Source organism: Penicillium soppii, assembly GCF_028829465.1.
Source record: "Penicillium soppii strain IBT 18220 chromosome Unknown utg000010l, whole genome shotgun sequence".
Classification (NCBI taxonomy): Eukaryota; Fungi; Ascomycota; class Eurotiomycetes; order Eurotiales; family Aspergillaceae; genus Penicillium; species Penicillium soppii.
In genome coordinates this window covers 2,224,092-2,251,737 of record NW_026643240.1, presented here as the reverse complement: position 1 = coordinate 2,251,737, position 27,646 = coordinate 2,224,092, and the positions used below count along the sequence as shown (strand labels likewise).

General features: G+C 49.0%; 9 protein-coding genes across 9 annotated transcripts; 4 read left to right on the top strand and 5 right to left on the bottom strand.

Moving 5' to 3' along the window:
* Nucleotides 1-73: 73 nt before the first annotated feature.
* On the bottom strand, nucleotides 74-1,970 carry N7529_011511 (putative sterol o-acyltransferase (APE2); the record flags this gene model as incomplete). The annotated part of the gene is made up of 6 exons (XM_057247037.1): nucleotides 74-100; nucleotides 165-206; nucleotides 256-511; nucleotides 568-1,275; nucleotides 1,338-1,781; nucleotides 1,849-1,970. The coding sequence occupies 6 exons, from the start codon at nucleotides 1,968-1,970 to the stop codon at nucleotides 74-76; spliced, it is 1,599 nt and encodes a 532-aa protein (XP_057092386.1).
* Nucleotides 1,971-2,653: 683 nt separating this feature from the next.
* On the top strand, nucleotides 2,654-5,420 carry N7529_011510 (AP-1 complex subunit gamma; the record flags this gene model as incomplete). The annotated part of the gene is made up of 5 exons (XM_057247036.1): nucleotides 2,654-2,663; nucleotides 2,732-2,855; nucleotides 2,909-3,097; nucleotides 3,148-5,263; nucleotides 5,325-5,420. The coding sequence occupies 5 exons, from the start codon at nucleotides 2,654-2,656 to the stop codon at nucleotides 5,418-5,420; spliced, it is 2,535 nt and encodes an 844-aa protein (XP_057092385.1).
* Nucleotides 5,421-6,067: 647 nt separating this feature from the next.
* Nucleotides 6,068-7,524, bottom strand: N7529_011509 (putative nucleotide-sugar transporter; the record flags this gene model as incomplete). The annotated part of the gene is made up of 4 exons (XM_057247035.1): nucleotides 6,068-6,341; nucleotides 6,388-7,056; nucleotides 7,290-7,366; nucleotides 7,471-7,524. The coding sequence occupies 4 exons, from the start codon at nucleotides 7,522-7,524 to the stop codon at nucleotides 6,068-6,070; spliced, it is 1,074 nt and encodes a 357-aa protein (XP_057092384.1).
* Nucleotides 7,525-8,106: 582 nt separating this feature from the next.
* Nucleotides 8,107-12,635, bottom strand: N7529_011508 (uncharacterized protein; the record flags this gene model as incomplete). The annotated part of the gene is made up of 3 exons (XM_057247034.1): nucleotides 8,107-9,441; nucleotides 9,497-12,350; nucleotides 12,424-12,635. The coding sequence occupies 3 exons, from the start codon at nucleotides 12,633-12,635 to the stop codon at nucleotides 8,107-8,109; spliced, it is 4,401 nt and encodes a 1,466-aa protein (XP_057092383.1).
* Nucleotides 12,636-13,939: 1,304 nt separating this feature from the next.
* N7529_011507 (LMBR1 domain-containing protein) lies at nucleotides 13,940-19,325 on the top strand (the record flags this gene model as incomplete). The annotated part of the gene is made up of 5 exons (XM_057247033.1): nucleotides 13,940-14,247; nucleotides 14,310-14,655; nucleotides 14,686-16,012; nucleotides 16,772-16,842; nucleotides 19,176-19,325. The coding sequence occupies 5 exons, from the start codon at nucleotides 13,940-13,942 to the stop codon at nucleotides 19,323-19,325; spliced, it is 2,202 nt and encodes a 733-aa protein (XP_057092382.1).
* An 812-nt stretch (nucleotides 19,326-20,137) lies between these two features.
* On the bottom strand, nucleotides 20,138-22,285 carry N7529_011506 (putative alpha-L-rhamnosidase B; the record flags this gene model as incomplete). The annotated part of the gene is made up of 3 exons (XM_057247032.1): nucleotides 20,138-21,023; nucleotides 21,074-21,345; nucleotides 21,401-22,285. The coding sequence occupies 3 exons, from the start codon at nucleotides 22,283-22,285 to the stop codon at nucleotides 20,138-20,140; spliced, it is 2,043 nt and encodes a 680-aa protein (XP_057092381.1).
* Nucleotides 22,286-22,782: 497 nt separating this feature from the next.
* N7529_011505 (putative extracellular exo-polygalacturonase) lies at nucleotides 22,783-24,160 on the top strand (the record flags this gene model as incomplete). Its single annotated transcript, XM_057247031.1, has 3 exons — nucleotides 22,783-23,049; nucleotides 23,100-23,466; nucleotides 23,529-24,160. 3 exons carry the CDS (start codon nucleotides 22,783-22,785, stop codon nucleotides 24,158-24,160), a joined length of 1,266 nt encoding a protein of 421 aa, XP_057092380.1.
* A 786-nt stretch (nucleotides 24,161-24,946) lies between these two features.
* Nucleotides 24,947-25,213, bottom strand: N7529_011504 (uncharacterized protein; the record flags this gene model as incomplete). Its single annotated transcript, XM_057247030.1, has 1 exon — nucleotides 24,947-25,213. The coding sequence occupies one exon, from the start codon at nucleotides 25,211-25,213 to the stop codon at nucleotides 24,947-24,949; it is 267 nt and encodes an 88-aa protein (XP_057092379.1).
* A 509-nt stretch (nucleotides 25,214-25,722) lies between these two features.
* N7529_011503 (uncharacterized protein) lies at nucleotides 25,723-26,877 on the top strand (the record flags this gene model as incomplete). The annotated part of the gene is made up of 1 exon (XM_057247029.1): nucleotides 25,723-26,877. The coding sequence occupies one exon, from the start codon at nucleotides 25,723-25,725 to the stop codon at nucleotides 26,875-26,877; it is 1,155 nt and encodes a 384-aa protein (XP_057092378.1).
* Nucleotides 26,878-27,646: the final 769 nt, after the last annotated feature.

Below are 27,646 nucleotides of genomic sequence, written 5' to 3'. Positions count from 1 at the left end.
ATATACGCGTTGCGCACTTCACATACAGAATCAATCCTGTATTGCTAAACAAGTGCTAGTATGATCACCCAATCTAAACAAGGACGTATAATGCACACATCTAGTGCATACTGTTAGCATCAAGCTATCTCTATATTGCAATACGATGATGATAAAAAACTTACCATGGATAAACCTAAGATCATCGAAAACCAGAAAAATGCGTTCTCGAAAAGGTCAGTAACAGCTGCAACTACCAGGGCAAAGGGGGTTTACATTAAGTATCGTTCTTCCACGGAAGAAGCGCGACTTCTGAATCGCAACAATAGGAAGCTGGAGCATCATGGCCAGGAATCCGTATCCCCGAAGTTTCTTGGTAATGCAGCTCATGATCAGCTCGTGGAATATAGAGCTGACCAAGAACGTGATGACCATAGCCACTGGTTGAGAGAAGTTACAGCGAGCGGGCCAGTAGACGTGGCGGAAGAGGAAGTGGTGAACAGGTACGTTCCACTCGCGAGAGAATTCCATCCTAGGTAGTAGTGGTTAGTATATCGTTTCGGTAGATGTGACTTCAAGACAACTTACCAGTCGCATGAGTTCCACCAATCTGCGTAAAAGTGGCGATCGGCAAATCGAGTCAGCTCGGCAAATGCACCCAGCACGTATTCAAAGATAACGAGGAATACAAGCAGGAACGTAATCATAAATGGGAAAAGAAGCATGCTGATAGTCTCAGCAAGTACGAGAGCCTTGTCTGTGATGTTGGAGAAAACGTGGAGCTGGGCGCTGGCCTCTGTCAAGACGGGAAGGATATATTCTTCGCTCACTAGGGTAAGCAGGAAGATACAACCAAACACGGCCATGGTTTTCCAGCCGATCTCCGACCAGCGTCGATGCTCCCGGCGTGGATACTCTAACTCGTAGCAGAGGGTCGGACAGAAGAGGAAGTCCACATAATTTCCAATGTGAAGGTTCTGCGGGTATGAGATGTTGCCTAGCGGGGAGGTCAACTCCGTAGCTAGGTTTTCACGCAGTCTCTCCAACGGCTCTGCGGGATGGGCTTCGTCATGCTGCTTCATTGATGGTCGACGGCGGTGAACCTCCGGGTAATGAACAGCAGTCGCGGACTCGGGCGACTTTTCACCTGGCTTGTCCAAAGAAGCAAGACGGCGCTCAGTCTCACTAAGATGACCGTTGTAAAAGGCGTATGAATGCAGCTTCATCAGGATGGTCAGCGTGTGCAGCGTGAAGAACACCTGCGCAGTCCAGGTCCATTGCATCATGAAGGGCCAGCTGTTTTTTTTCTCATGTTAGTCTTGAGGTTCCCTTGGCAAAAAGCCAAAAGATGAACGTACTTGATCCATAAAACCAACCAAAATGCCTCGCCTAAGCTCTGCAAAATAATACCCCCGCGCGTCCATCGCAGCCACTGCGGGCCACCCCGCCATAGCTTGTGCATGGGTAACACGAGTGCTGAGCTGACCACCATAGCAAGATCGCTAACACCCATCATCCACACGTTGGCTGTCAGGAGACTCCAAACGCGCACTTGCAGGGGATATCCGGTTTCCTTGATGTTGCGCAACATGCTGGTCCCGACCATAATAGCCAAACCGATCCAGAACAGGGTAAAGAACCCTCTGAAGTTGTGGTAATTACTGTCTGGGTCAAAGTGCGATACACGAGGAATATAGTCAATCGTGTAAAACAGGCGGTTGCGGGCGCGGACCTGCTTTCTCGCGGATGAGATCGAATGCACTGACGGAGGAGCATCTTCGGCGATAGGGGTTGAGCGGCCACTACAATGCGACAAGAGCCAGTTAGCTACCCTGACTTGATCTGTATAAATGGTGGGGGAAAAGCTACCTTGCGTCCAGAGCTAGCTTCTCCAATGGAAGGGGAAGAGGCCCTTCGGACTTTCCATCGGGTTGAATAGGGACGGCACGGGGCCGCAGAATTGCAGAATCATTAGAGACGGCGCTAGACATCCTAGTTGGATGCAATTGCAAACGCAAAGGTATTGTACATCGAAAACACTGAGATAAAAAGAAGGTGAGTATGTGGCGGGAGCTTCCAGTTTGGCTTTGTTTGTTCGGAGTCGATACTCGAAAACCAAAAATAATCACTACGTCAGACCCCCTATACAATGTGTACCATACTAGGCAGATCAATTTGCAAACCTGTTGGATTGTTGAGAAAGTATGCTACATACTTACTAAAATGAAGTAATAGCTCATGTGATGATATTTTACAATAATGCAATTTCAAATATATGTACGTTTTTGTCTTTACCAGCATCCATTCTATAGATCATTGGTGTGCCTTGTACCGCTGTACGTCGTAATTTCCATTCTGCCGATCCACTTATGTCATACTCGACACCTCAGGCTAGAAAGCCAAAGGCGGTAAGCTGACATGGGGTATCTAAGAGTCATGTGACTCAAGGAAGTTAGACTAGTCTCTTTCCGTACTAGTGCCCCATGCCAAGAAACCAGGTCGACTACCATGAGGAATAATAATACAGCAGTCCAGACCTCGAGAGCCTTCGACCCTTCTTCGTTTCATTAAATCTATGAGCGCGGTGCTTGGTTTGCATTTCCGAACTTAAACTTCTTTCTCTTACATTGAATATTCCCCTTTCCTCGCCCCGTCGGGGGTCCCTCTGGCCGCCATGTCTTCCCGTATGTGCTGCCCGCCGCCCCTCCTCCCCTGAGATATCATCTAACCACGCAATTCAATCTGCATGTAGTAAAGCAATTCATCCGAAATGTCCGATCAGCCAAAACAATCGCCGATGAACGTGCAGTCATCCAGAAAGAAAGCGCCGCCATTCGAGCCTCATTTCGAGAAGAGAGCCACGACTCCGGCATCCGGTTAGCTTCAGCATCCCCGGTTGACTCTCGGATGAAGCTCTAACAATTGATAGGAGGAATAATGTCGCAAAGCTCCTGTACCTATTTACCCTCGGAGAGCGGACTCACTTCGGCCAGATCGAATGTCTGAAACTACTCGCCTCACACCGGTTCGCTGACAAGCGGCTGGGCTACCTGGGAACCATGCTGTTACTGGATGAGAACCAGGAGGTGCTGACGCTTGTTACTAACTCTCTGAAAAAGTCGGTGCCTCAAGGTAGTTTGTTTTGGGCTTCTGCTAACTCAATTGCAGTGACCTGAACCACTCCAACCAGTATATCGTCGGCCTGGCTCTCTGCACCCTCGGAAACATCGCCTCCGTTGAAATGTCTCGTGATTTGTTCCCCGAAGTCGAATCCCTCATGTCCACTGCAAACCCTTACATTCGCCGCAAAGCAGCAATTTGCGCCATGCGCGTATGTCGCAAGGTCCCAGACCTATTTGAGCACTTCCTCGAGAAAGCTAAGAACCTCTTGTCCGACCGAAACCACGGAGTTCTCCTTTGTGGGTTGACACTGGCAATTGATCTATGTGAGGCGGAAGAGGAAGAGGAAGGACCAGAGGGCGTGATTGAAGCATTCCGGCCACTGGCTGGAGGACTCATCCGCGCCTTGAAGGGACTGACAACGTCCGGATATGCCCCCGAGCATGATGTATCCGGCATCACGGATCCTTTCCTTCAGGTCAAGATCCTTCGGTTCTTGCGTGTGCTGGGTCGCGGCGATGTGGCCACCAGTGAATTAATCAACGATATTCTGGCCCAGGTGGCCACCAACACAGATTCTTCCAAGAACGTTGGTAACTCTATTCTATATGAGGCTGTTCTTACAATCTTGGATATTGAAGCCGACTCGGGATTGAGGGTGCTGGGCGTCAACATCCTCGGAAAGTTCCTGGCTAACAAGGACAATAATATCCGCTACGTTGCGCTGAACACCCTGAATAAGGTCGTTGCAATCGAACCAAATGCGGTGCAAAGACATCGTAACACCATCTTGGAATGTCTGCGAGATCCTGATATTAGCATTCGCCGGCGAGCGCTTGATCTCAGCTTCATGTTGATCAACGAGGATAATGTCCGAGTGCTGGTGCGGGAACTGCTGGCCTTCCTGGAGGTGGCCGACAACGAATTCAAGCCTGTGATGACGACACAAATTGGCATCGCGGCGGATCGATTCGCACCCAACAAGCGCTGGCACATGGACACCATTCTGCGGGTTCTCAAGCTGGCTGGGAACTACGTCAAAGAACAGATTCTGTCCTCATTTGTTCGTCTCATTGCCACCTCTCCTGATCTGCAGACCTATGCCGTGCAAAAGCTATATTCGTCACTGAAGGAAGACATCTCGCAGGAGGGTCTCACACTGGCTGCGACATGGACTATTGGTGAATATGCCGATAGCTTACTTCAAGGAGGCCAGTATGAGGAAGAAGAGCTAGTCAAGGAGGTTCGCGAGAGTGATATTGTTGATGTCTTTACCAACATCCTCAACAGCACATATGCCACTCAGATTGCCGTCGAATACATCATTACTGCAGCCATGAAGCTCACAGTGCGCATGTCGGATCCTACTCAAATCGAACGTCTGCGCCGCCTCCTCTCCAGCCGCACCGCAGACCTGAGTGTCGAGATTCAACAGCGTGCCGTTGAATACACCAACCTCTTCGGCTATGATCAAATCCGTCGTGGCGTTCTTGAGCGGATGCCCGCACCCGAGATTCGTGAAGAACAACGGGTCCTCGGTGCTCCTACCACGAAGAAGCGCCAGAGCAAGGTCCTCCGCAGCAAGACGACAACAAAGGTCGCCAAACCCGCAGAGCACGACTTGCTCCTTGATCTGGTCGGCGGCGACGCACCCGTCACCAGCCCAACCTCAAACGGATCGAACACCGCCGATCTGCTGGCAGACATCCTTGGCGGAGACTCCGGCTTGTCATCTCCCTCGCCAGGCCCTACCCAGCAGAACCCCAACAGCGCCATTATGGATCTATTCAATTCCAACGGTCCTTCGCCATCCCCCCAGCCAACACAATCCTCATCCGCATCGATGGATCTGCTAGGCGGAGGAATGGGCGCCTCTGCACCCTCACCATCCGTGTCTCCCGCTCCAGTCGCCGCCTCAACACCCGCCCACACCGCTCTCAACAAGGATGGCCTCGTCCTCACCTTGCAGGTCCAGCGCAGCGGCCCCAACGCCCAGATCATTGCTCGTTTCCGTAACGAGTCCAACTTCGACCGCTTCACCAGCGTCGGTCTGCAAGCCGCCGTGCCCAAGAGCCAGCGTCTGCAGCTGAGCGCTATCAGCAAAGCGGAGCTTGACGCCGGCGACGAGGGCACACAATCAATGCGTGTCACCGCTCTCAATGGCGTACGTCAATCCCCCGTATCCTTATGTTCCACTTCATGAGTCCCTAACTAACATGCCACAGGCCCTCCCTGCCAAACTCCGTTTGCGTCTTCGTGTCAGTTCCGCTCGCGATGGCGGCGACCCTGTCGTCGACCAGGTGGATTGGTCCGAGCCGTAAATGAATTCGGCGAACGTGATGTCCAAATTCATCCGAACGAATGTCCAATTTTTCCATGAACAGTCAAAATACAGTTCTATACACCCTATTTATCTCTCTTCACCCTATTGCTATCTAGACTTTTGCGCCATGGACTTTTCTTTTGCCTTTCATCTTTCTTCATCTGTCCATTTGGGGCGAATGGTGTTTATTGTATATGCTTTATAGGAGACCAAAACTTAGCGCAGAGGAAAGTGTACATGTACTTTTCATCGAATCCAGGTTCCTGGGACTTAATCCGATGTAGGAGATACCGACCCGTAGCGGTTGGCCACGATTAAGCAGGTTGTTATAGTTGAAAATGCATTGATGAAGGCATCTCTGATGCAGACTAAATCCAAAAAGTGAATGTGAGAAATGCAATCCAAACGAATCGAAACAAGACTCTATCAAAAAGAAAGCAGGCGCACCAGCGTCTACAAGAATTCAAAACCTCAGTATACAACCTTGCAACCAAAGAGAAACAACTCCAGCGCAGATACAAAAGAATGCAAAGTCGTATCGTATGTCCAAACCCCACGGCATGAGCCCCAGCCTACCATCAAAACGAGATAGGCTGGGTAGCACGCTGGTCAAAGATGGACGATCAAACCACAAGCTCTCTGAAATCAGATATGCTCAATAGGTTCCTCGGGAAGCAGGATCTCTCCCTCCCTGCGCTCGCTAGGCAAACAAGCCTTAAGCGGGGGCTGGATGATATCGTTAAACAAGAAAGTTCCATAGACAAGAAGCCCGAAGCCAACGACCTGGAGCCACTTGAAAGTCTCCCAGCCCAGTCCAAGCGAAACAAGCCAAATGAAAAGCGTGCGGCAAGTATCGATCGTGCTACGCGACGTGGCAGAGACAGTACGAGTAACCGACAGACCAAAGAAGTTAAAGCCCCTAAAACGATTAGCCGAGAACAACCAAATATAATTGGAAAACATACCCGATGCTGACCATAATCAACAAACTAGCCATAGCAATAGCGCGGTTACTGGTAACCTCGCGCCACCCCTCCGCAATATCAAAGTACCCATAGCGTCCGGCCTCAGTACTCCCAACAACGACATACATAATCAGCATCCCAAGAACAGTAACCAAGAACCCGAAAACACCCTCCCACCCAACAACCACGAGGGGATCCATAGCATAGTTCTCGAGAATCCACTCCTCAAGCACAAACTGCGACGCCGTGAAGATCTGCGCAGCCGCAATAAGCAATACGCCAATAACAGCCTTGACAGCCTCCGGTGTGCGCGCAACAGCACGAGCAGCCAGCACCGCGCGCTGCGCATTCGAGACATCATGCTCTGCACCGCTGCCGCTGAACAGCGCACCGGACAGGCCGACGATGGCAACGCCCAGCACGACGACAAACAGCGCGCTCCACTGGTACAGGTAGAGCTTGCGGCGCAGGAAGAGAACGCTGAAGAGGCCGACGAAGAGGACGAGCGCGCCCCGCGTCATCTGGTAAATGCTTGCTGCGACGAAGAGCAGGCCTACATTCATGAGCGTTGTGCCGGCGATGTCGCAGCTGGAGGGGGCGGCGAGGAGGAGGACTTTCCAGCCGCGCAGCGGGATGCGCTCGTCTTCTTCGTGTGGCTTGGGGGAGGCGCTCGTCGGCGTCGGCGTCATCGTCTTCGGCGCCGCCAGTTATCGGGTGGTATCCGCCTGCTAGGAGCGGGGAGGGGCTGCTGGATAGTCGGGGGGCGAGGTATTGGCGGTAAAGGAAGGTTAGGGCCACGACTAGCCAGCAGCCCATTTCGCCGATGAACATTTGTGCTCTTGGGGTGGGTTAGTTTTGCTTTCTTGCTTTCTTTGTTTGTCTTGGGATGTTGTGAGGCCTACGTTTGGATGACGGGTTGCTCGAAGAGCTTTCGCTTGCTGGGGTCTGGGGAGTCACAGTTCCGTACGCATTGCATGTCCTGTTCGAGGGGTAATTATTAGTTCTGGCTTGTTTGGGGTATGCTTTTCGTGGCTGGCATTGGCAAGACCTGACCTGATACTTGTTGAGAATGGTGTTACACACTCCGGTCACGAGCATCATCGTGACCAGGAATGGGATGAGGGCCTTATTCGCCATCTTGTCTGGTTTATGGAAAAATTGGTGTTGAGACCTCTGTTTGGAGTCTCTGGGAGTTGTAAAGGCTCAGGGCTTCACAAGGGAAGTGAGGAGAACAAAGCGGAGGCGAGCTTATCGCACATGATAACATCATTAGTTACTTGTCACGCGGTACCTCAGCCTCGCTGATTGCACGGGCCGGTACCCGACCGCAAGGTACCCACAATAGATCTACTCAACTACTATGGAGTAATACTACTCGGCTACTTCAGACAAACTACATGTGTACAAATATGTATAACATCCAGCAAGATGATCTCACATATAACTAAAATGGACCAAATTAATACACATTCCAGGCGAAACTAATCCCTAATTTTCCTCAAAACGCCAACGCTGAGGCCAAAATGTCCAAAATCAAAAACAAAATTGATCCAACAGGACCATGAGAAATTAAGGAGTTCGCGCAGGGTAGTATACAAGCGCACCGCTCCTGAATCCATATATATGCCGGGTGGGGGAAAGAAACAGACCGCCGAAATGAAAACGTTTCATAAAAGTCCTGCTAAGACTAGGAATGTGTAAATCTCAAAGGTTTCATAGTCAACACATGGGGATGGAAATTCCTTCTTTTTCATAACGCGCAACGGCAGCCCAGTCAACCTCGAGTTGTCCCATTGGGCCCTTGTCCTTGACTTGGATCTCGGGGGGAATGCGCATTCGCGCCGCGGCGATTGCAATAGACTCTTCGTCCCAGGGTTCGTAGAACTTGGCTTCGAAAGCGGCCTCCTCCTCCTGGGTGGGAGTCAAAGTAGCCACGTTGAACCAGTCTTCCACTGGAGTGCTTTCGTTCATGTCGATATCTTCAAGGGGCTCGAAACCCAGGCGAGGCAGGTCCTTGCTCGCAAAGTTGGAGAAAGTATCGTAGATGGCGTCGAGGGATGTGGGACACTCTGCCCAAGCGTCCTTGGTCTCATCTTGCAGCTCTGACTTGATGATGTCTTTCTTTCCGTCCTTGTCAACAGGCTTCGCTACCTTGCCAGTTGACAATTGCGGGGTGAGCATTTGGGCTGACGTAGCCGGGGATGCTGTCTTGATCCCGAGTTGACTGGTGACTCGGGCCATGGGAGTAGCGTTGGCAATGACCGGGGTGGCAATACTCTGTTTGGCCGGGGAGGGAGCGGCACTGAATTTAGTCGAGGGTGGCGCCGGACCCATTGCGGCCGCTTGCTGGGCTTCCATAATATCGTTGGGGTTCAAGCCGAGACCAATTGAGAGACTCTCATGGTAATATTTGAGATAATCGTCGATGATTTCCTCTTCTTCGGGCTGATGGCTTTCTTCGACGTGCTTGTCCAAGGCAGCTTGTGAAGGCAACCCTTGGTAGTGATTAGGGCATTCAACTACATTGCACTTGAAAGCACCAGCCAGAGCTGCTGCATTGGATGTAGCATCCGCCCCCGCCTTGTTGTATTTCGCTGGAGCGCCAGGAACTGCATTGGCTTGAATCGGAGACGATGCCACATGAGACTGCTTACGTCTTTTGGGAGGAGGCAGCTTGAGGTTCTCAGGCGCGAGTCCTCCTGGTGCATATTGGGGAACGCCCCTGGGAGATGGGGCCGCGAAAGGTGCGGCTGGGGCGTTCACAGACTGGCTAGAGGCGCGCCGAGCTCGTTGAAGGGCTTCTTCTTGTGCTTGCAATTGCTGCAGGTTGGTTGCATTCAGTGCTGGCATGTTCCCTTGTGCGGTCGGTGCGTTGGAACCAGGGCCTTGTGTGGGTTGGGGACGCCCCTGGTTCTGTTGCATACGATTAATCATTGCTGCGAACAACTTGCGCATGAAAAGGATTGCGCCGGTGAGGTATTCAGGGTCGATGGTGAAATTATCATTGATGACCCAGTCCTGTGATGGTTTGAACTGTCTCATCAATTGGATGCGCTGTGTAACAATTAGTTTGTGAACAAAGGCTTTCGATGCTCGTAGATTTACTTACCATCGCAAGTAGGTTTTTCACATTAACCTCCTGCCCTTTCATCTTGGAAAACCACTGTACTAGGGCATCCAGGCGACCTAGAACGTCCAACGACTCACGTAATTGCTTGGTCATGGCAGCTTTTTGCTCCGGGTTGAGCTTTTTCGGTTCTGCAGATGGAGCACTCTTGGCGATCTCATTGTAAACCTCCATGATCTGTGGCGGTAGGTTTCGATTCCACGCTTCATCTGCAGCAGCTCGGCTGAGAACCTGACCCCGAGGTTGCTGCTGTTGCCTCCGCATGTGTGCCTCGACCTGGGCGCGTTGTTGGGGATTCATTTGTGCAAGCTGTTCCTGTGTAAATTGAGAAAGTCCTGGCCTTGGAGCGGAAGCCACTGGAGCACCTGGTACAGGTGTAGGTTGGCTGATTTGGGTAGTTGTGGCGGGTGCAGCATCATCTGTACTAGGCCGCTTCTTCGAAGCCTGCTTACCGGCAGCTGCCTTAGCGCCTTTAGCTGCTGCGGCTCCAAGTTGAGCCTTTGCACTCGCTGCCTGGGGACCAGCAGTCGGTTGTGGCTGCTGGGATTGGGGGGCCTGTTGCTTAACTTGTGGAACGGGCAGTGCTGCAGGAACTGGGGGTTGTGCGGCCGCTTGGCCAACTTGGCCAGGCTGTGCGTTTCCTTCTAGCAGTGCCCGGTTCTGTGCGGCTTGCATCATATATTTTTGGCGATTTCGGTACAAGATCTCGCGAATCTGCTCGTCGGTCAAGTTGGAAGCCTGTGGTCCAAGCTTTTGGCGTGCCATTTGAATGTCTTGGGCAGAGATCGGTCGCATAGCTGCCATGTTGATGTTAGGCTGCTGCTGAGCCCCAGGGAAGCCCTGTCCATTGGCAAGCGGCGTCGGAGTACTCTGGAAAGGAGTAGCTCCTTGGCCCGGGCCATTCGGAGGCTTGACTTGGCCGGCTGAAGCGGAGAGTAGCTGGCCGAGATGAAGCTTTTGAAGCATCATAAGGCGCGGCAAGTCATTTGGGCTCGCAACTTGAGGGTTTGAAGCAGCCCATTGCTTGAGTTGGCCCCATGACTTGATGTTATTAGGAACTTGCATCGAAGTGCCGTTCATATTCAAGATGGATGGTGGGAACGACACGCGGTCCATTTGCTTTCCTTGCTCAGGAGTCATTTCCACGCCATTATTTTGCTGCCGCAGTAAATGAAGCTTATAGGCTTCATTCTGCCGTTGTTGGCGCTGCTGTGGAGTCATCTGCTGTCCCTGAGGCATTCCAGCAGGGTTCAAATCTTGTGGGCCACTAATCGAGCCTCGCATCATAGCATTGCCCATCTGGTTGTTCATCATCGATTGACCTAGACCTGGTTGTGGAGGCTGACCGGAGTTGGCCCGAGCCATGCTGTTCAAAGCGGCACGACGCTGCTGCATAATGAAAGCCTGTGCCTGTTCTGTGGACATGCGCGCAAGTTGTTCTTGAATGTGAGGTGGGAAGTTGGTGGGTATTTGGGGTCGGCCTTGCATCGGAGTCTGTCCTGCAACACCAGATGGGTGCTGGCCCATATTTGGGGCTCGGGATGGTGGTCGGGCTTGAGCAGGTGCCTGGGCTGGAGACATCTGAGTTGGAGCCATTGGCTGGTTGAGCATGGGCATGACGGGGCTCTGTCCGGTAAGTTGTGACTGTGCTTGAGGGTTCGCCGGGCCACCGTGACCTGAGATTGCCATCTGGGCTTTCTGGGCTGCTTGTGCGCGCGCCTGGGCCTGAGCTTGAGCTTGGGCTTGGGCTTGCTGTGTCTGAAATTGCATTCGTTCCTGGGGCGTATTGAAACCACCCTGCAGATGTTGCTGTGCAAGCGACTGAGCCTGGGCGTTGGCATTGGCGTTGTTACCATTCATATTCCCCTGGCCATTCTGTCCCATCTGTTGTTGCGGGAACATATTATTATTATTGTTCGGGAATGCTGCCTGGTTCATCTGTGATGAGCTGGCAGGAACCACTAGTTGGCCAGCTTCCTGGGAGCGCAGGCCATCTGCTTGTTGTCCTTGGATGTTTTCCACATTTCCCATGAAATTCGGGGGCTCCATCGACTGGCCAGTGTTGCCGGGGAATGCAGAGTTACGCTGGAGGTTCAGCATGTTTTGCAGCATCCGCTGCTGTTGTGAATTGACCATTGGGTCGCCTATCATATTACCGTTCGCATCCACCCCAGTGTTTGGCGCGCGTCCCATTTCGAGACGGGCACGGCGATGACGTCTGATCTGGTTGAGGGCTTGGGAACGGAAGAAATAGGTCATGGGCTCGAGCTTCTTTCGGGCTAAGTATTGGCGCTGCTCTGGCGTCATGTTTGACAAATTCATCTTGATCTTTTCCATGTCTTCATGGGAGGTTTTATTCAACATCTCATTGGCTAGTCGATTGACATGATCCGAGTCTTGTGCTGAAAGAGTATTGAGATCGTCGGGGAGAGGAACGCCATTCACCGGGCGTTGTTGAGGTCGCGGTTGCTGTTGAGGTTGAGGTTGCTGTTGTTGCTGCCGTTGTTGCATTGCAGTCTGCGCGTTTGGCCCATTCATTCCCATCGCCATCTGCGGCTGGCCGGATGGGGACCCCTGCATGTTCTGATTGAGGTGCTGGGGGAAATTTCCCGGAATCTGATTCTGCCCACCCGCCTGTGGCATCATACCGCTTTGGTACGCGGCGGCCGCCTGTCGCTCTCGAGTGGTTCGAATCTGTAATAGCTTCTCTGTGCATTCCTTGTCATATTCGCTCTTCTCGTTGGCTTTGGTAAACGCTTTTAGCTCGAAGTTCATGGCTGCAAAGGCTGCTTGGTTGAGATCGATTCGAGATTGAATCAGGCGGAGCGATGTGATCCTAATAGAGAAGTGAGGTCAGATGAGACACGGAAAAAGTACACACCGCAAAACGTAGCCTGACCGTCACTCACATTTGATAAACATTTCCCGCTCTGATTTTCACGTCGACTTCTCCCTTCCAGCCCCCGTATGGTCCTTGGCTTTGCAACATTTGCACGACGTGGTTCATCATGGCTTGTACATTCTCATTTTTAGGCGCTTGCATATTGGGATTCATCCTCATGGCGACAGTCGGGGCTGGCCGGCCAGGCCCCGCGCCCGGGTTAAACTCTCCCGGATTCATGACAGACACCCCATCAATGGGGATCAGTAAGCGATCCGCAAAGTGGTTTAAGAATTAGCATTCGTCAAGGGATGGGAGGATATGCGCGAACTGGAAGTCGTAAAGTCAGCGAGTGAAGACGTAAAGGTATTTCACTTGATCAGCAGAGGAGAAAAAAAGCAAAGGTGCTGGTGTGGAACCGTGATTCGAGTCGATCAGGGAGGGTGGGGATGGGAGTTGGGAATTGGACGAAACGGAGGGCAGAAGGGCAGTAACGGGCGACCAACACACGGGAAAAGCAAGGCTTTCGGGCACCAGCGTTAAAAGGATTCAATTCGCCCACCTCGGTGGCTTGGAGCGAATGATGATAATAGTAGAATAAATTGGGGGGGATCCGTAACAGGGATCATGCAGCGTCTCAAGTTGCACACCTCTAGAGAAGGAGCGAATCGTTGAACATAGGTACGTACCGAGGGTCAGAATGACCAGGCAAAGAGCACAGATATCAAGAAGGTGGCAATGATGAAATTATTATACGAATGAATGAAACATGAAGACAAAATGAAATTAAAGGATAGTTTCATCCCAACTGAGGATGTTCGAGAGAGAGAATAATTAATTTGGAATGGAAGAAACATCTGTATCAATAGTCGGGTATTCAATTGGTATTGTAACGGTCATGGGGGGTCAGGCGATAGAGGTGTGGTACATAGATTATGCCTGGCTTGACCATATAAAATCAAGTATTTCTCCCATTATCTTTTATGACAATACATACAATACATTCAATTGATGAATTGCGAAGCTTCAAAGAACAATGGTGAGGAAGACAAAAGTTACATGTATACAATAGATAATACAATAACTAGGGTGTGATCTATAACGTATGTATTATATTCAATAAAATCAATATACCTAGTCAAGTAAAAAACCATACAATATATCCCATACTATGACTATCCGTAGTATCAATAAATTCACCTACTCTCTCTAAATCATGATCGACAACCCGTTCTGGCCCTGACCTCATCCGGAGAAGCCAATTGGTTAAAAAGCGGAATCGACCAGCCACCAGCCTTAAGTACCGGATACTCCACTAAACACCAAATCATACACTCAAAACCATGTCCCCAGTACACTTGTACTGACTAAGAGCTTAAGTCAGCCACTGGACTCCAAAAACGTCAACCCCCCAGAGTCTTGTTTCTATATATACACTCGGCCGCGTTTCAACTTCTCTATCTCGCATTAGGAATATCTCGCCATGAACAACGGTTGAAAAGTTTCTTCTTTTTTTTTCTTTTCGTCTTCGCTGTCATTTCAGCATGTTCTCCGTCTCAGTACCCACCATTTCGGTGGGCTCAAACGTCTTCTTCGCACTTGCCCTGTTCTCCATATCCGGTCTCGTGCTACTTCTTCTGCGCCGCTACTTAACACTGCGTGCCACCCCCGGGTATTTGATTGTTCCCATATTTCTGGCCCTGGCTCTTCCCGCTAGTGTCGTACTCCTAGTTCCCATTGATCTGGCATCGAGTTCAAGAAATGGATCTGGCCCCAAAGCAATCTGGCTACCGGAGCGAATGGTCCTGGTATGCTGGCGCATCGCATACTGGCTGATTTTCGTCCTGACCTGGTAAGTTATCCGGCGCTATCCGACAAATACGAAGCACTTTGCTCATATACATCCTCCTCTAGGGCCATCCTTCCATTACTCGGCGAATATGTTGACTCGGGCTACCGTGACCCGAAAGGTCGCCTGATGTACTCGCTTCGCTCGAATGCCCAATACCAATTGATCTGCCTGGGCTGTGCCATCGTGGGATTAATCTACGTCTCAATCTCGAACAAGTTCGATTTCACCTCCATCAAGGGTCTCATCATGGCCCTGGCATACATGTGGGGTCTAGTTCTTGCCATCTACCTTATGGGCCATGGTTTGGTCTCCATCCCACGCAATCTGCTCCGAAACTCCAATGTCAGCGGTCGGCTACGCAGAATCCAGGCGCATGCGCCCAAGATTCACGATCGTCTCATGGACTCGGTGAATGAGTTGGAAAATCTGAACGGTCAGGTTTCTCAATTGCAACGGCGCAAGACCGGTACTGCTCGCGATTTCCAGGAATGGATCGAAGAGCTGAAAGAGGGACATGGTCAGCCGGATGTGCGGGCGCCGATCCTCGAAGCCCCAGAAAGTTCCGCGACAATACCTTCCGTCATTACCGAGCGCTATTTGGCCGATCTTACTAGGCGGCTCCAGCGCGCTCGGCACATGAAGGCCCGGTTTGTGGATGAGTGGGATCGCACGGTCCAGTTATCTGCCGATCTGCAGGCTATCATCAATTCTGTCGCCTCAAAGAAGCTCGAGTTTGCACCCGCTGCACGTCGATCCTCATGGATGCCTCGTGTGAAGGTCCTTACTCCATATTTGCGGTACCACTTATACTCCAATGTCATTCCGTCAGTTCGTCTCGCATTTGGCGCGTTCTTTGCTGTGGCATCAGCCTGTATCGTGTGGTCCGAGCTGATCAAGTCCCTGGCCCCGCAACTCTCCGCCGTGAGTCTGACAGTCGTGCCTAATTGGAAAAACAACCCCGTCGGCTTCGGCGGCCAATTGACAGCCTCTGCCTGGTTGTTGTACATGTGTTCCGCAGCCATGGTAGGCATCAGCGACGTCAAAGTGTGGGGCAACCGAGCGCTCGTCCGCCGCAACACATACGGCGAAAGCGCTTGCTGGTACGCCGGTCTTGTAGCCCGATTAACAGTCCCAATCGCGTACAACTTCTTGACCTTTTTGCCCAAGGAGTTCCGACGTACCACGACCTTTTACGAGTTCCTCGGCAAACTGATCAACCTCACCCCCCTGGGTAAAGGCTTCGACTTCATCTTCCCAATCCTCATTCTCCTCCCTATCTGCGCAACGCTCTTCAACCTCTACGGTCGCATCAAGAACGTCTTCGGCTGCGGCCTCGCTGAAGACGACGATATCCACGATGTGGAAAACAACCCCGCCGGCTACGGCATGGGCGGGTGGCGCGAAGGCCGCGACCTGATCGAGCGCGAACTAAACGGCTTCGGCTCCCTCGCCGTGTCCTCACGCGGCAGCCGTTCGACCTGGGCGTCTGATCGCGACGGCGAAGGATCACCGGGCTCGTCCAGGCTACGGGTCCCGGTAGCCGAGGGCTCGCGCTCGCCTCAGCCCCAGCGGAAGGTGTCTACGCCGACGGTTGTCGATGGCGAAGAGGGCGAAGAGGAGAATATCTTCCAGTCCTTTGCACATCGCGTCAAGAATACTTTCGAGACTACTAACACACCGCGTTGGCTTCAGGGTGAGCCCTTCCGGCTTCCGCGCTGGATGTCTGCTGACAATAATGCGGGAGAGGGTGGTCGGCTTCGTCTGGGTTAGATTTGCTTGCGGTGTTCTTGGGGCTGCTGGACAGTGTAATATACATCGCTTAGATCGCTTGTAAATATATCGATTCTTTTTGTTTTTTTGCTTTTTACATACAGTCACAATTGAACATTATTACTGAGCATTCTTACATATACTTGTATCCTTTGTACATTCTGAATAATCTGGTCGTGGAGCCCTGGAGCCCGGACAGGAGGATGTCTGCCCCTGATTCTCTTTGTTCTGGATAGGGCTCGAGTTATCTGTATTTAAGACGTTCTATTACAACGATATCGAAGCATCGCTAGTCGCTATACACCCACCCACCACTGAAATGGATAGCAAGAAGAATTGATAATGCTTGGTGCATAGAATTTCAATGACGTCATATCAAAGAGGCATCGTGTTACTTATCTTACTCTGTACTTTACATGTATTCTTTGAAGATTAGGATTTCGAGCTGCTTAGGGCACATGTAGCCGTTCTCGAATATAATGCCATTTTTTTATACAACTGTAACTTGGGTACATTGCTAGTATTGGGACGGCCCTTACCTAGGGGCAAGATTAGCAGAATATCTCTTGGTTTTCAATGTTATCTTTGGTAGGGGAACCAACCATCCCGATGCTTTTACAGAACCTGAAATGAATAATTTTCTTGATTTTTCTTTAAAAAAATCACTTTCTCGCTCATTCCTTGCCATCTGGTTATCTGATAGCGATAGCGATAGCGATATATCAAAAAAGCAAAAATATATGCCCTCGTCCAGGATCGAACTGGAGACCTTCGGATATCAATCCTGTTGCCAGGAATGTCATATGGTTTAAATATGAGACCAACGTCATGACCAACTAGACCACGAAGGCAACCACTGAGCCACTGGTGGCTGTGATGTCAACGGTTGAATTTTTAAGACATATGACTCAAATGACTTTAAATCGACTTTATCTATCAGATTCTCTCTTATACTAGGAAGGCATACACGAGCCTTTGTAGGAAACAAAATCACCGAGCATAAGAGGATATAATTCATCGATAATACATACATATAAGGGTTATATAAAGCCGTTCTAAGGAAAAAGGCAAGTGTTTAGCATGACTTAAAGATACAGACAAACCCTGATAAGAAGTCTTTGCCCGTCCCTATGATCACTAGCTAAGAGTGCCGGTTTCATGATCTTTTCCCTACATACAATATATTTTACCATGTTTTATAATTTATTTTTATGTTACTTGTTAGTTTGAATCTAAGGTAACATATGTACAGATTGTGTCATAGATAGAGGGTTATGAACTTTTAAAATCCGATGAAATATTAGGGGGCCACTATATATAACAGAGATTCACACTGATATGTGGATTTTAATTAGTTGCTACTCAACATCTAGGCAGCCACGCATATTGGATCATTTATAAATAAACATACTAGGTGTCAACTTGATACTAATCTCTTACCAGAGGTTATCTAAACTCATGGTAAAATGATCTTGCTAAATAAGTCGTGGAGAAACATCGGCCTGAAATCGGCACTCTTTGCCAATGATTATATGGTGGGTAAAGACTTATTAACGTATATCATGTCCTAGACATGCCCAGGTGATAATGTACAGATGAGAGATTATCTTCTCTAAATCAGTCATCATTTACACAGTTTCATTAGTGTACGTTAATAAATTTCCTTCGCCTCCCCTAGAGGCAAACCCGTAGCCCATCTACTCCTAGGGATGATATTTATCGGTAGTTTGACCTAGAACATAGCTACTCCCTGAGTAATAAACGAGATTACGAGAAACTAGTTTCTAGAAATTGCAAATATACTTATAAAACAGATAAGCCTATATAATTAACCAAAATTCGATTTGACCTGGTTGACGGCAAGATTAGGGCTATTGAGCCATGGATATAGCACTTTGGGTCATAGAGCAAATTATGTCGACGTTTTTCACAATTACTGCCTTCGTGGTCTAGTTTGGTCATGACGTTGGTCTCATATTTAAACCATATGACATTCCTGGTAACAGGATTGATATCCGAAGGTCTCCAGTTCGATCCTGGACGAGGGCATATATTTTTGCTTTTTGGTCATTTGTAATAGGTGCTGGTGGGCCTGTAGATCCTCTTATCGAGTAGAGATAATGAATAGTGAAACGCATGAACCATCAAGATGCCTTTTCCACGGGAAATATCTGATGCACTACATTTGTGTGTATCGTCCTTATGATCGGTGAGTTTTTTTTTCCTTCCGAAAGGCTAGGTGCCTCCTTAGTACAAGTGAGAGTCAAGCCTATATCGCCACATGTTGATTGGGTCTTGACCTAGCCAAGCCTCAAATATTCCATTATCTAGCATCCATAACAAGGTTAGCCAAAAATGACCATGAATTTGGTTGAAACGGAAGTAAAAGGAAAGAGCAAGCTGTACTAGATGGAAGCATACTCCGTTGGCCTTATAAAGCACAGATATATAATGTATGTCTGCTGTACGTGAGTTTGAGCAGACGGATGTCGGTCTTTCGAGGACATGAAGCGGAGGAACTATGGGTTGTATAGAACTTTTATGGAGGTTCATTCCTTGTCCTCCCTGTGAGAATCTTCGGTCCCGCCAGAGATATCATAAGCCGGAATAGCCTGCTACAAGGCTGGGTCATAAATCTAAATAACAAAAGGTACGTAATAAATGTCCTTGAGTATCTATCAGAGTAATTAAACTTGCCTATAATATTAGAGGAGATTCCCATATATCTTTCAATACTTTGAACATCGATTATATTTTTTATACTCCAGAACTTAAGATACTAATAATTAGATCATAATAAATACAACAACAGATTGATTTATATACTTATACCTACTTTATATTATAAGGTATCTAAGGATGTTTATTATGTGCCTCTCTGTGCCTTTTATATGTAAACGACTGAAATCTGGTACTCTCGGAATTTTCAGACGGACCAATGCACGGTAGCGGCATTGGTCATACAGTAGACGGCTATCTATATTTATGAAATCATCACTAAAGACCTGTATGCTCTACCTAAGGTTCCATCGATCCTTTTGGATGGCGTCGCGGCAACGTTGAAAAATTTACTTAGGACCAACTTTCTCGGGAGAAAAAAAGACAAGAACAAACCGTAAGCTTATCTTGCTTGTTCAGTGGGATTCAGATATCAGTAGAAAGACCAAAGAAAAAACAAAAAGAAATGCCCTCGTCCAGGATCGAACTGGAGACCTTCGGATATCAATCCTGTTACCAGGAATGTCATATGGTTTAAATATGAGACCAACGTCATGACCAAACTAGACCACGAAGGCAGTGACGAATGACCAATTAGGCCATCCGATCAATTGATGTTAGAACCTAACTTTTATTAACTTATTACCAGTACCTTCAGCACCAACCGTTTAGTCCTTTTGATCTGGTGACTTTATGAATAATTCACGTCATTTTTATATATTGTTTTGATAAGCAAATGCTTATAGTGCGATTTTGCAACCATTTCCCTCAGAAATGTAGGTGTCAGCTTCGTGGGAATACCATGTTGGCTCGAAGAATATATATATATATCTCACTCAGTACGTACCGAGGGCTGGAACATCACACGGTGCACCAATGAAGCTTCGAGTGTAGCGAAAATATATAGGTATAACCTACTAGATCTTTAGGTAGTGCTAGTATCTAGATAAGCCTAGAGCAGTCTAACACCCAGACTGGGCGGGGCAGGAAGAACTGAGTATCAAAGCTGTGATTTGACCAGTTTTAAAAATGCCACGAGTCATAACAAAAAGCCTCGAATGCACAAGTGGCAGTTGGTGATATTCTTAACCACTCTCTCTTCGCCTGATAACGTAATGTTGGGCAGTACATATTCAATCTACACAATAATTTGATACAGGAGCTTGTAGGAGCTTTCGGCCTATTGTTCAAGATATTCTTCCAATGTGGTCTCCCATCGGTACTTTTTCCTTCTTGTACAGCCTCCTTTCCTTTTCCTTAGAGTTGTAAGTACAGAGCAGCTAGGTATGCCCTGTCATCGATGGAACGAAACGAGGTCGGAATTTGTCGACCCCGGACTTTCTAGATTTAGCTCTCCAGGGTCTCCAAGCTTTGAATTGACAACTTCACTGCAGTATGAAGACTAACTGACAACTACTTTATGAGAGCCACCAGTCACCTCAACAGTTGCAGTATCGTCCACATAAATTACACCCTTCGTCAACTGATCACCATCGATAGTAATCAAAGGCTTCCTCGATGTAATAACATAAGGCAAAGTAATGTTTCCAACAGTCTCCCTCGGAACCGAGAAATCCAAATCATACCCGCCACTTGTCTTCTTCCAAGATGCCTCAAACTTCCCAAGTGACGTAACAAAGCCAGCTTCAGCAAAGTCCAAGTCCCCAAACTGCGGCGCAATCTTCCACGCCAACCCCAGAGGCGAAACAACAGAGAGACCAACCACATACTCTGTCAACGCAGAAGTCGGTCCCGCAGACCACCCATGTGCATGGGATACATAAGACGGGTCATACCCGTACCCGCGATCCATTCGATACCCGAAAGTCCCGTTTCGAAGATAACCTTCGATCACAGTGCTCTCTGTACCATTTGGATTGTTGATATACCAGCCCCAACTGCGACGGATAAGATCGAGTGCACGTGATGGCTCATGTGCGACGAAGTGGCTTTGGATCTCGAACGAAGAGATGAATGAGGCGATGTTCTCGGGTAACTCTGGAGCCACGGCTCCTATTGGGGTCCAGTTTGTGAGAAGGTTTTCTGATATACTGGCTGCACGGCTTTCATCGACAACTCCAAATAGAATGGCCATGCTGTTGGCATCTTGTGGGTGCAGCGTTGTATCTGTTGCGTTGTCTTTGAATGCACCGTATGATTCATCCCAGCAGTAGGTGTTGATTGCTTTCTTTAGATTGGCTGCTTGTGAAAGCCATGTGTCTGATAGATTGGTTGAGTCGTCGGCCCATAAAGCAAGAGATGCGCCTGTCTGTAGGGTGTGATAGAGGCTAGAATGTGTCAATTCGTTAGAATTTTGGTTAGAGCTTGAAACACGTACATCATTTGTGCCTCTGAGTTGTTGTAGCCTTGCTGCCATCTAGCCCAATCTCTTGTACCAGTCACATTCAAAAGTCCACTGGGGTAAGTGACCTTGCCATAAATGTAGTTCATGGCGTGCAGATAGCTATCCCAATTCTCCAACAGAAAATTGGTGTCGTTGGTATACAGCACGTAATTGTAGGTGCCAATCATCGACCACATATGATACGTATCCGAGTTCTTCTGACTCAGTGGAGGACCCGATTCATCAAATGCACCCGTGGACTTGTCCTATAGCCGCAGAAGTGTAAGCCCATGTTTCGAAAAGAACTGAGACCGAACCCACCTGCGTATTGTACATAATCTGCAAAGCATTTTTCACACTCTCTAAATCCCCCAGACTCACAAATGCCGAAGGAACAGCAATTCCCATATCACCCGGCCAAACCGCCCGATCTCGCTTCGCACCGTCCACAATAATCGTATCTCCCGGTCCGAGTGTACCATTATTGACCCATCCAGACTTAACGCCACTCGTAACGCGACCCGTATTAACGGGTACCTCATTGGTCTGCAGCGTATAAGCACCACTGTACCAGATCCGATTCAGAAGTTCATCGCTGCAATGGAAGTACCCCTGGTACGCTCTTAGGTTCGACCAAGTGGGTTTGAATGCGAGCTCCAAGCTCAAATCTTCAATCTGGACATTGCTCGAGTCATCCGTGAGTAGGAATACTGTCAGGTACCGGAATCCACCGCGGAGATACTTATCCGGCATGACATATGTGCCCGCCCCAGACGAAGAGATATTTGCATACAAGGCACCGTCGTGGTACAGGGCATTTGACGAGTCAGACCATTCCCCGATCCAATTTTTCGCTTCTGTGAATGCGAGTCCTAGCGCTCCGCTACCATTGGATGTATAGTTTAGATGCACAATCCCGCCGACTTCGATACCGAAGTCAAACACTATTAGTGACCCGTTGCCGTGTAAAGATGCTTTATATGGATGTTTGGGGTCTGTGATAGCATTGTTTTTCAATTCTGACAGCGTTGAAGCTGGTCGTACTGTTCGTGATGCCGGTGCAAAGATGTTTTTCTCCCATGGCCCGCTGAATATAGCGTGTGTTGGCCCGGTACAAGAAGTATTACGCCAGCAGGTGTCTGCTGAACATGGTTGAAAGAGAGACCAAAGGCTCAGTAACAAACTGACCCAGTATATTTGTGCCATCGGATTTTCTTAGAGCAATGGAACTATACATCAAATGGTCAATGCTGCAGGGAAACTACTACATATACTGGGAATCTTTGCGGGGCTAGGAAGAGGCAATTACAAGCATTTCTCGGCACTGAATAGCGCGAGTGGCTGGTTCGGAAACAACCCCTTGCTATAGGGTTGATGAGCGAGCTCAGTTCTGCATATACGCTATTGGTGGAATAATCGAAGCAAGCAATCTCGGTATTTCCAGAACTCGGGGAACGATCGTCGCAACAAGCACTCAAAAGGGTTTCACAATTGACGTCTTCGTGCAGGTTATATTAGCCGCAGGTCTTTCCCCGCATATGGTGTTCTCCGCAATATTAAGTCGTGATGCTGCTCGGCGCAAAGATCACCGAGAGCAAGATGTTACATTGAGTGAATGTTTTGGGCCAGTGCGCCAAGGCTATAAATCAATTGAACTCGCATTGAGAACTGTGAACTAACCCCCAATACTGTGTGGAATCAACATGCGACTCTTTGGGACATCTTTAGCCATTCCTATCGGGCTCGCTCTGTCGGCTACTGCATATGCGAAGGAAGAACGCAGTTCAAATGTTTGCACCGTCAAAGCACAAGGGCACCAAAAAGATGACGTCCCTACCATACTCGAAGCCTTCCACAAATGTGGTAATGGTGGCACGATAGTTTTCCCGGAGGACCAATCGTACTGGATCGGAACTCGTTTGAACCCCGTGATAAGCGATGTATCTATTGAATGGCGCGGGAAATGGACAGTGAGTACATTGAAGTGATAGTTTACAAAATTCTAACCAAAATGGTTCAGTTTTCAGACGACTTAGATTACTGGAGAAACCACTCGTACCCAGTTGCATTCCAAAACCATGCCGCCGGGTTTATCATCACAGGCCACAATATCTCAATTAACGGATATGGCACTGGTGGGATCGACGGCAACGGTAATACATGGTATACAGCAGAAAAAGGCAATACACAGCCCGGTAGACCGATGCCATTTGTCTTCTGGAATGTGTCCGACGTCAACGTCGAGAACTTCTATGTCAAAGATCCCCAGCTGTGGAGTGTAAACATCATGAACGGAACAAACATGCGCTTTGACAACATCTACTGCAATGCAACCGCAGTAGACGCGCCGTATGGCGAGAACTGGGTCCAGAATACAGATGGATTCGGTAAGTGGACTGCGCTACCCATCATATATTGCACCAGACAAGCCGACTTACACGGGCCCCAGACACAATGGACGTGGAAAACATACAGCTCACCAATTTTGTCTACCAAGGCGGTGACGACTGCATAGCTATAAAGCCGCGGTCTTTCAATGTCGACGTTCATAACGTAACTTGCCGTGGCGGCAATGGCATTGCCATTGGCAGTCTGGGTCAATACCAAGAAGATTCAAGCGTGGCTAACATCCTTATTGATGATGTGAAGATCATTCGCTACAACGAGGACATGCACAACAGTGCCTATATCAAAACATGGGTTGGCGCCCTTGTGCCGCAGAGCTCGTATGAGAGCGCAGGGCTTCCTCGTGGGGGTGGTTGGGGCAGCGTTCGGAATGTACTTTTCTCGAACTTTGATATCCAGGGTGCTAATGCTGGACCTGCTATTACGCAGGACAGTGGGAACAATGGTTCGTATTCGGGGACAAGTTTGATGAGTATTTCGAATGTCGCGTTTGTCAATTTCACGGGTTCTATCGAGACTACGTCGTCGAAGGTGGCATCGGTTTCATGCTCCACTGTTCATCCGTGCTATAATATTGACTTTGATAATGTTGTGCTATACGGGGAAAATGCGACCACGCCAGGGGTTGGATCGTGTAAGTATACAGATGGAGTGCATGGACTTGAAGGATGTTAGAAAGAATCTGGGTACGCACTGAAGTGAAAATTGTCGTGAACTGGAATGACTGCTCATGAAAGCCCTTCAATAAGGATGAGATAGTTATACAGATTCATGAAGTTACCTCTTGTACTCTGTACCATCATCACTGTTCTCCAAGTGGTAGTGGCAGCAATACCCAATTGACGCTAAGGTTTTGCACTCAACTCCCCTGCAATGATATTAGTATGTGAATACCGCCAGCACTCGTTTGCGGCACTATCGCGAATTCTATGATCGATGCTCAGCCATAACACAGTAAGAACATCGGAGACATCGAGTTATACAAACGCGTATAAATCTATGACGTTATTCGCAAAAGATATGAGCCGTAGAACGTAGAGGTGCAAGTCTCACATATATATTCATTCCCGAAAGAGCAGCCTTTCAGTCACCCTTAGGGTCACGACCTGACGCAGTCTTCGCTGCCCAAGAGTCTTTCTCACTGCAGTTCTGACAAAGAGACAACCACAGGAGTTGATGAACCTTGAATTTGTTGGTACCGATTTAACCCACATGAAGGCTTTTCCCGAAGTTTTGCAAGCTCCTCTGGTTTGGCGCAGGGCTTCCAGGGGTCTCGCGATCTGACAGTATCAGATCCAATGGGCTGAACAACCATCATATCTTGACTCAGATTCCCAGATTTTGAGAGTGCCAGTAACCTGCCAAGTTAGGGCGATCCATCTCCTGGGACATCGGACAGCAATCCCAGAGAATACAAGGTTGGGGCCTCGGATGCTTTTCGCTAGCTCGAAAGTGGACAGATTACTGCTCTGGCATGCCTTCCGTGCCACTGAAAATTACCAAACATAGCCATGAACAGTCCTTCAGCGAGTTGAGCACTGGCTGCATCCACACCAGCGCCAAAGACAGTGAGTAGGACAAACCGACCGAGAGTACCGACCAAGAGTGTTGACCCGGGATGAGGTGGTCATAATTGACCATACGATCATCGACATGAAGCAAGACAGGAAGGGCAAAAAGATCCTGCACAATTCGTATATCCTTCTCAAAGAGGGTTTTCAGCTCCATAAGTGATGGGGTTTGGCATGAACTAAACAGTCCATGGGTGAAAAATTATTGTAAACAAGAATATACGCTTCCGCTTTAGTTAAGGGCAGTTGGGTTTGATGTGTCCAGGCTAGAAGTGGTCTAAATAAAGCCGGTCGAGGGTGGTGCACTATATGTGAAGAGGAGAAACAAGACCATCTCTACGAATGGTGGCCCGCCGGTACTTTACGGCAGCAGTAATGCGGTCTTAGAGCCCCAGGCCCAAACTTACACGTCTCCAGCTCCGGGGCACACAAGGCACCCAGTCAACCTATCTCATCCATTCCAGAAATGTTGTTGATTTCCCAACATAAAAAAAATGACAGTCTACAGTGAGGCAATTCCTAGGCAGACACGTCTCTAGCGTTGACACAGCACAATTGCTCGATGTGATGGCAAAAAAAGTACTCTCCGCCTTGTCTGCCTATTTCGGACCACTTGGGGGCATGACTTCACCACTACCACCTGGCCCCTCTTCCCCTCAGAGATCCATGACTCTACTGCCTCCGACCCTCGTCCAGTCCACCTTGGGCGAGAAGTGCGCAGTCTACCTAGACCAAGTCACCGACAATCTCCCCATCCACCTGCAGTCGCTTCGCCTTCGACTGGCTCCGATTCTCACCTACCTGTCCTCCACACCCCTCGGGCCCCTCGTGCAAACACTACCTGTCGCCGCCGACGACCAACCCCTCGCCCTTCTCGCAGCTGTCATCGTCTGCCTGTTTACTGTCGCCTTCATGAGCTGGCGCAACCCCCTAGGTATGCTGCGGCGTACACCAAGCTACGCTCCCGCATCCGACCCGCAAGTCAGCGACGAGCACTTCAGCTATATCACACCTGATGATGTTGTCGACCCCCCAACAGAAGACGTAGGGCCAGATGTCATCGCCCTCCGCCACCGTGGCACCATCTACCCACTGAAATTTCGCCCATACGCAATTGGCGATGGCGCCCTGACCATCGGAGACCTGCGACAAGAAGCCGCTCGCGCAACGGAGGCCATCCACCCGGACTGTGTTAGACTGTTATATAAGGGAAAACTGCTGAAGGACAACACACGCTCATGCAAAGCCGAAGGACTGAAGCAACACTCAGAGGTGCTGTGCGTGGTGTCCGAACCGCAAGCCAGCGACTCCGACGATGAACACCGCATCCCAAAAGCAATAGCCCCGGCCCCAGCACCAGCTCATCCGCAGGTTTCCCGTCCCACCAGCTCCGACGCATCATCTCCTCCCACACCCCCAGGCTTCAAGAGCAAGAACAAACGAAAGAAGAACCGCAACGGCAAAAAGTCGCCCACCCGCACAGAATCCCCTCAACCTAAACCCGACCGCTCGACCAACCCCTCGCCTTCACCAAACCTGAAGCAGCTCCACACCCCGTTGGAACAAGTCAGTGCGTTGGCGGGCTGGCTCCGGCTGGAGATGATCCCGCGTTGTGAGGAATACGTTTCGAACCCGCCCAGCGACATGAAGCAACGGGTGCAAGAATATAACAAACTGAGCGAGACGATCCTTGCACAGGTCATGTTGAAGGCGGATGGAATTGAGCCGGATGGAAACCAGGCGGCTCGGGAGGCTCGTCGTGCGCTTATCAAAGAGGCACAGGCTGCTCTCACCGCGTTGGATTCCATTCCTCGGTCGTGAGATGTGATCGGTTCTTTGAACTGTGTATACTCCCGAGAAATTGAGTTCTGGACATAGACCATCAATTCCCCCCGAGTGATTTAGCGTTTGTCTTTTGGGGGTCATTGTCATTGTCATTGGGACATGTCAACCCTCGGGATGTTTGAGATCGGCGTTGTGATATGTCAATTTTTGGGATTTATCCTCCAAGACTAAACCTGTCAGACTGCTTTGACATGTACCCCGTATAATACTTGCATTTTTTTTCTTTCTTTTCTGTGTAAGTGTATAGAAGTGGAGATTCCAAGAAAGCAGAGTCTTTACTGCTCCGTACTCTTGATAGTGTATTTGGATGATCGTTATTAGCGGGATATCACTCTCGAAGCTGGTATTGTTCAGGGGCAAACGCACGGCCCAGAGTCAATACTTCGAATTTTCCTTTTTCTTTCCTTTGGTACTCCGAATAGCTACTAGTATATACATTATATGTACGGAGTATGATATGCCCTATATTATATGTAAATATCCATGATTTGAATAGTCAATTATTGATTGAATAAAATATCAGACAATGCATGTCCAAGAAAATAACCTAATAGATAGTATTATATGCACACAAAATAGTAGGTGAAACATAAATAATCGAGAAGTCTAGGCAATTCCTTTATTCCTCTATTGAGTTACTATACCCAGTTGGGCTTTGTTAGTTCGAACGGTTCTCTCCTTAGACTAACGACTAACTCCCATACTACTCCCGTACTAAGTCCCGTACTATCTCCCTTCTTTCTTT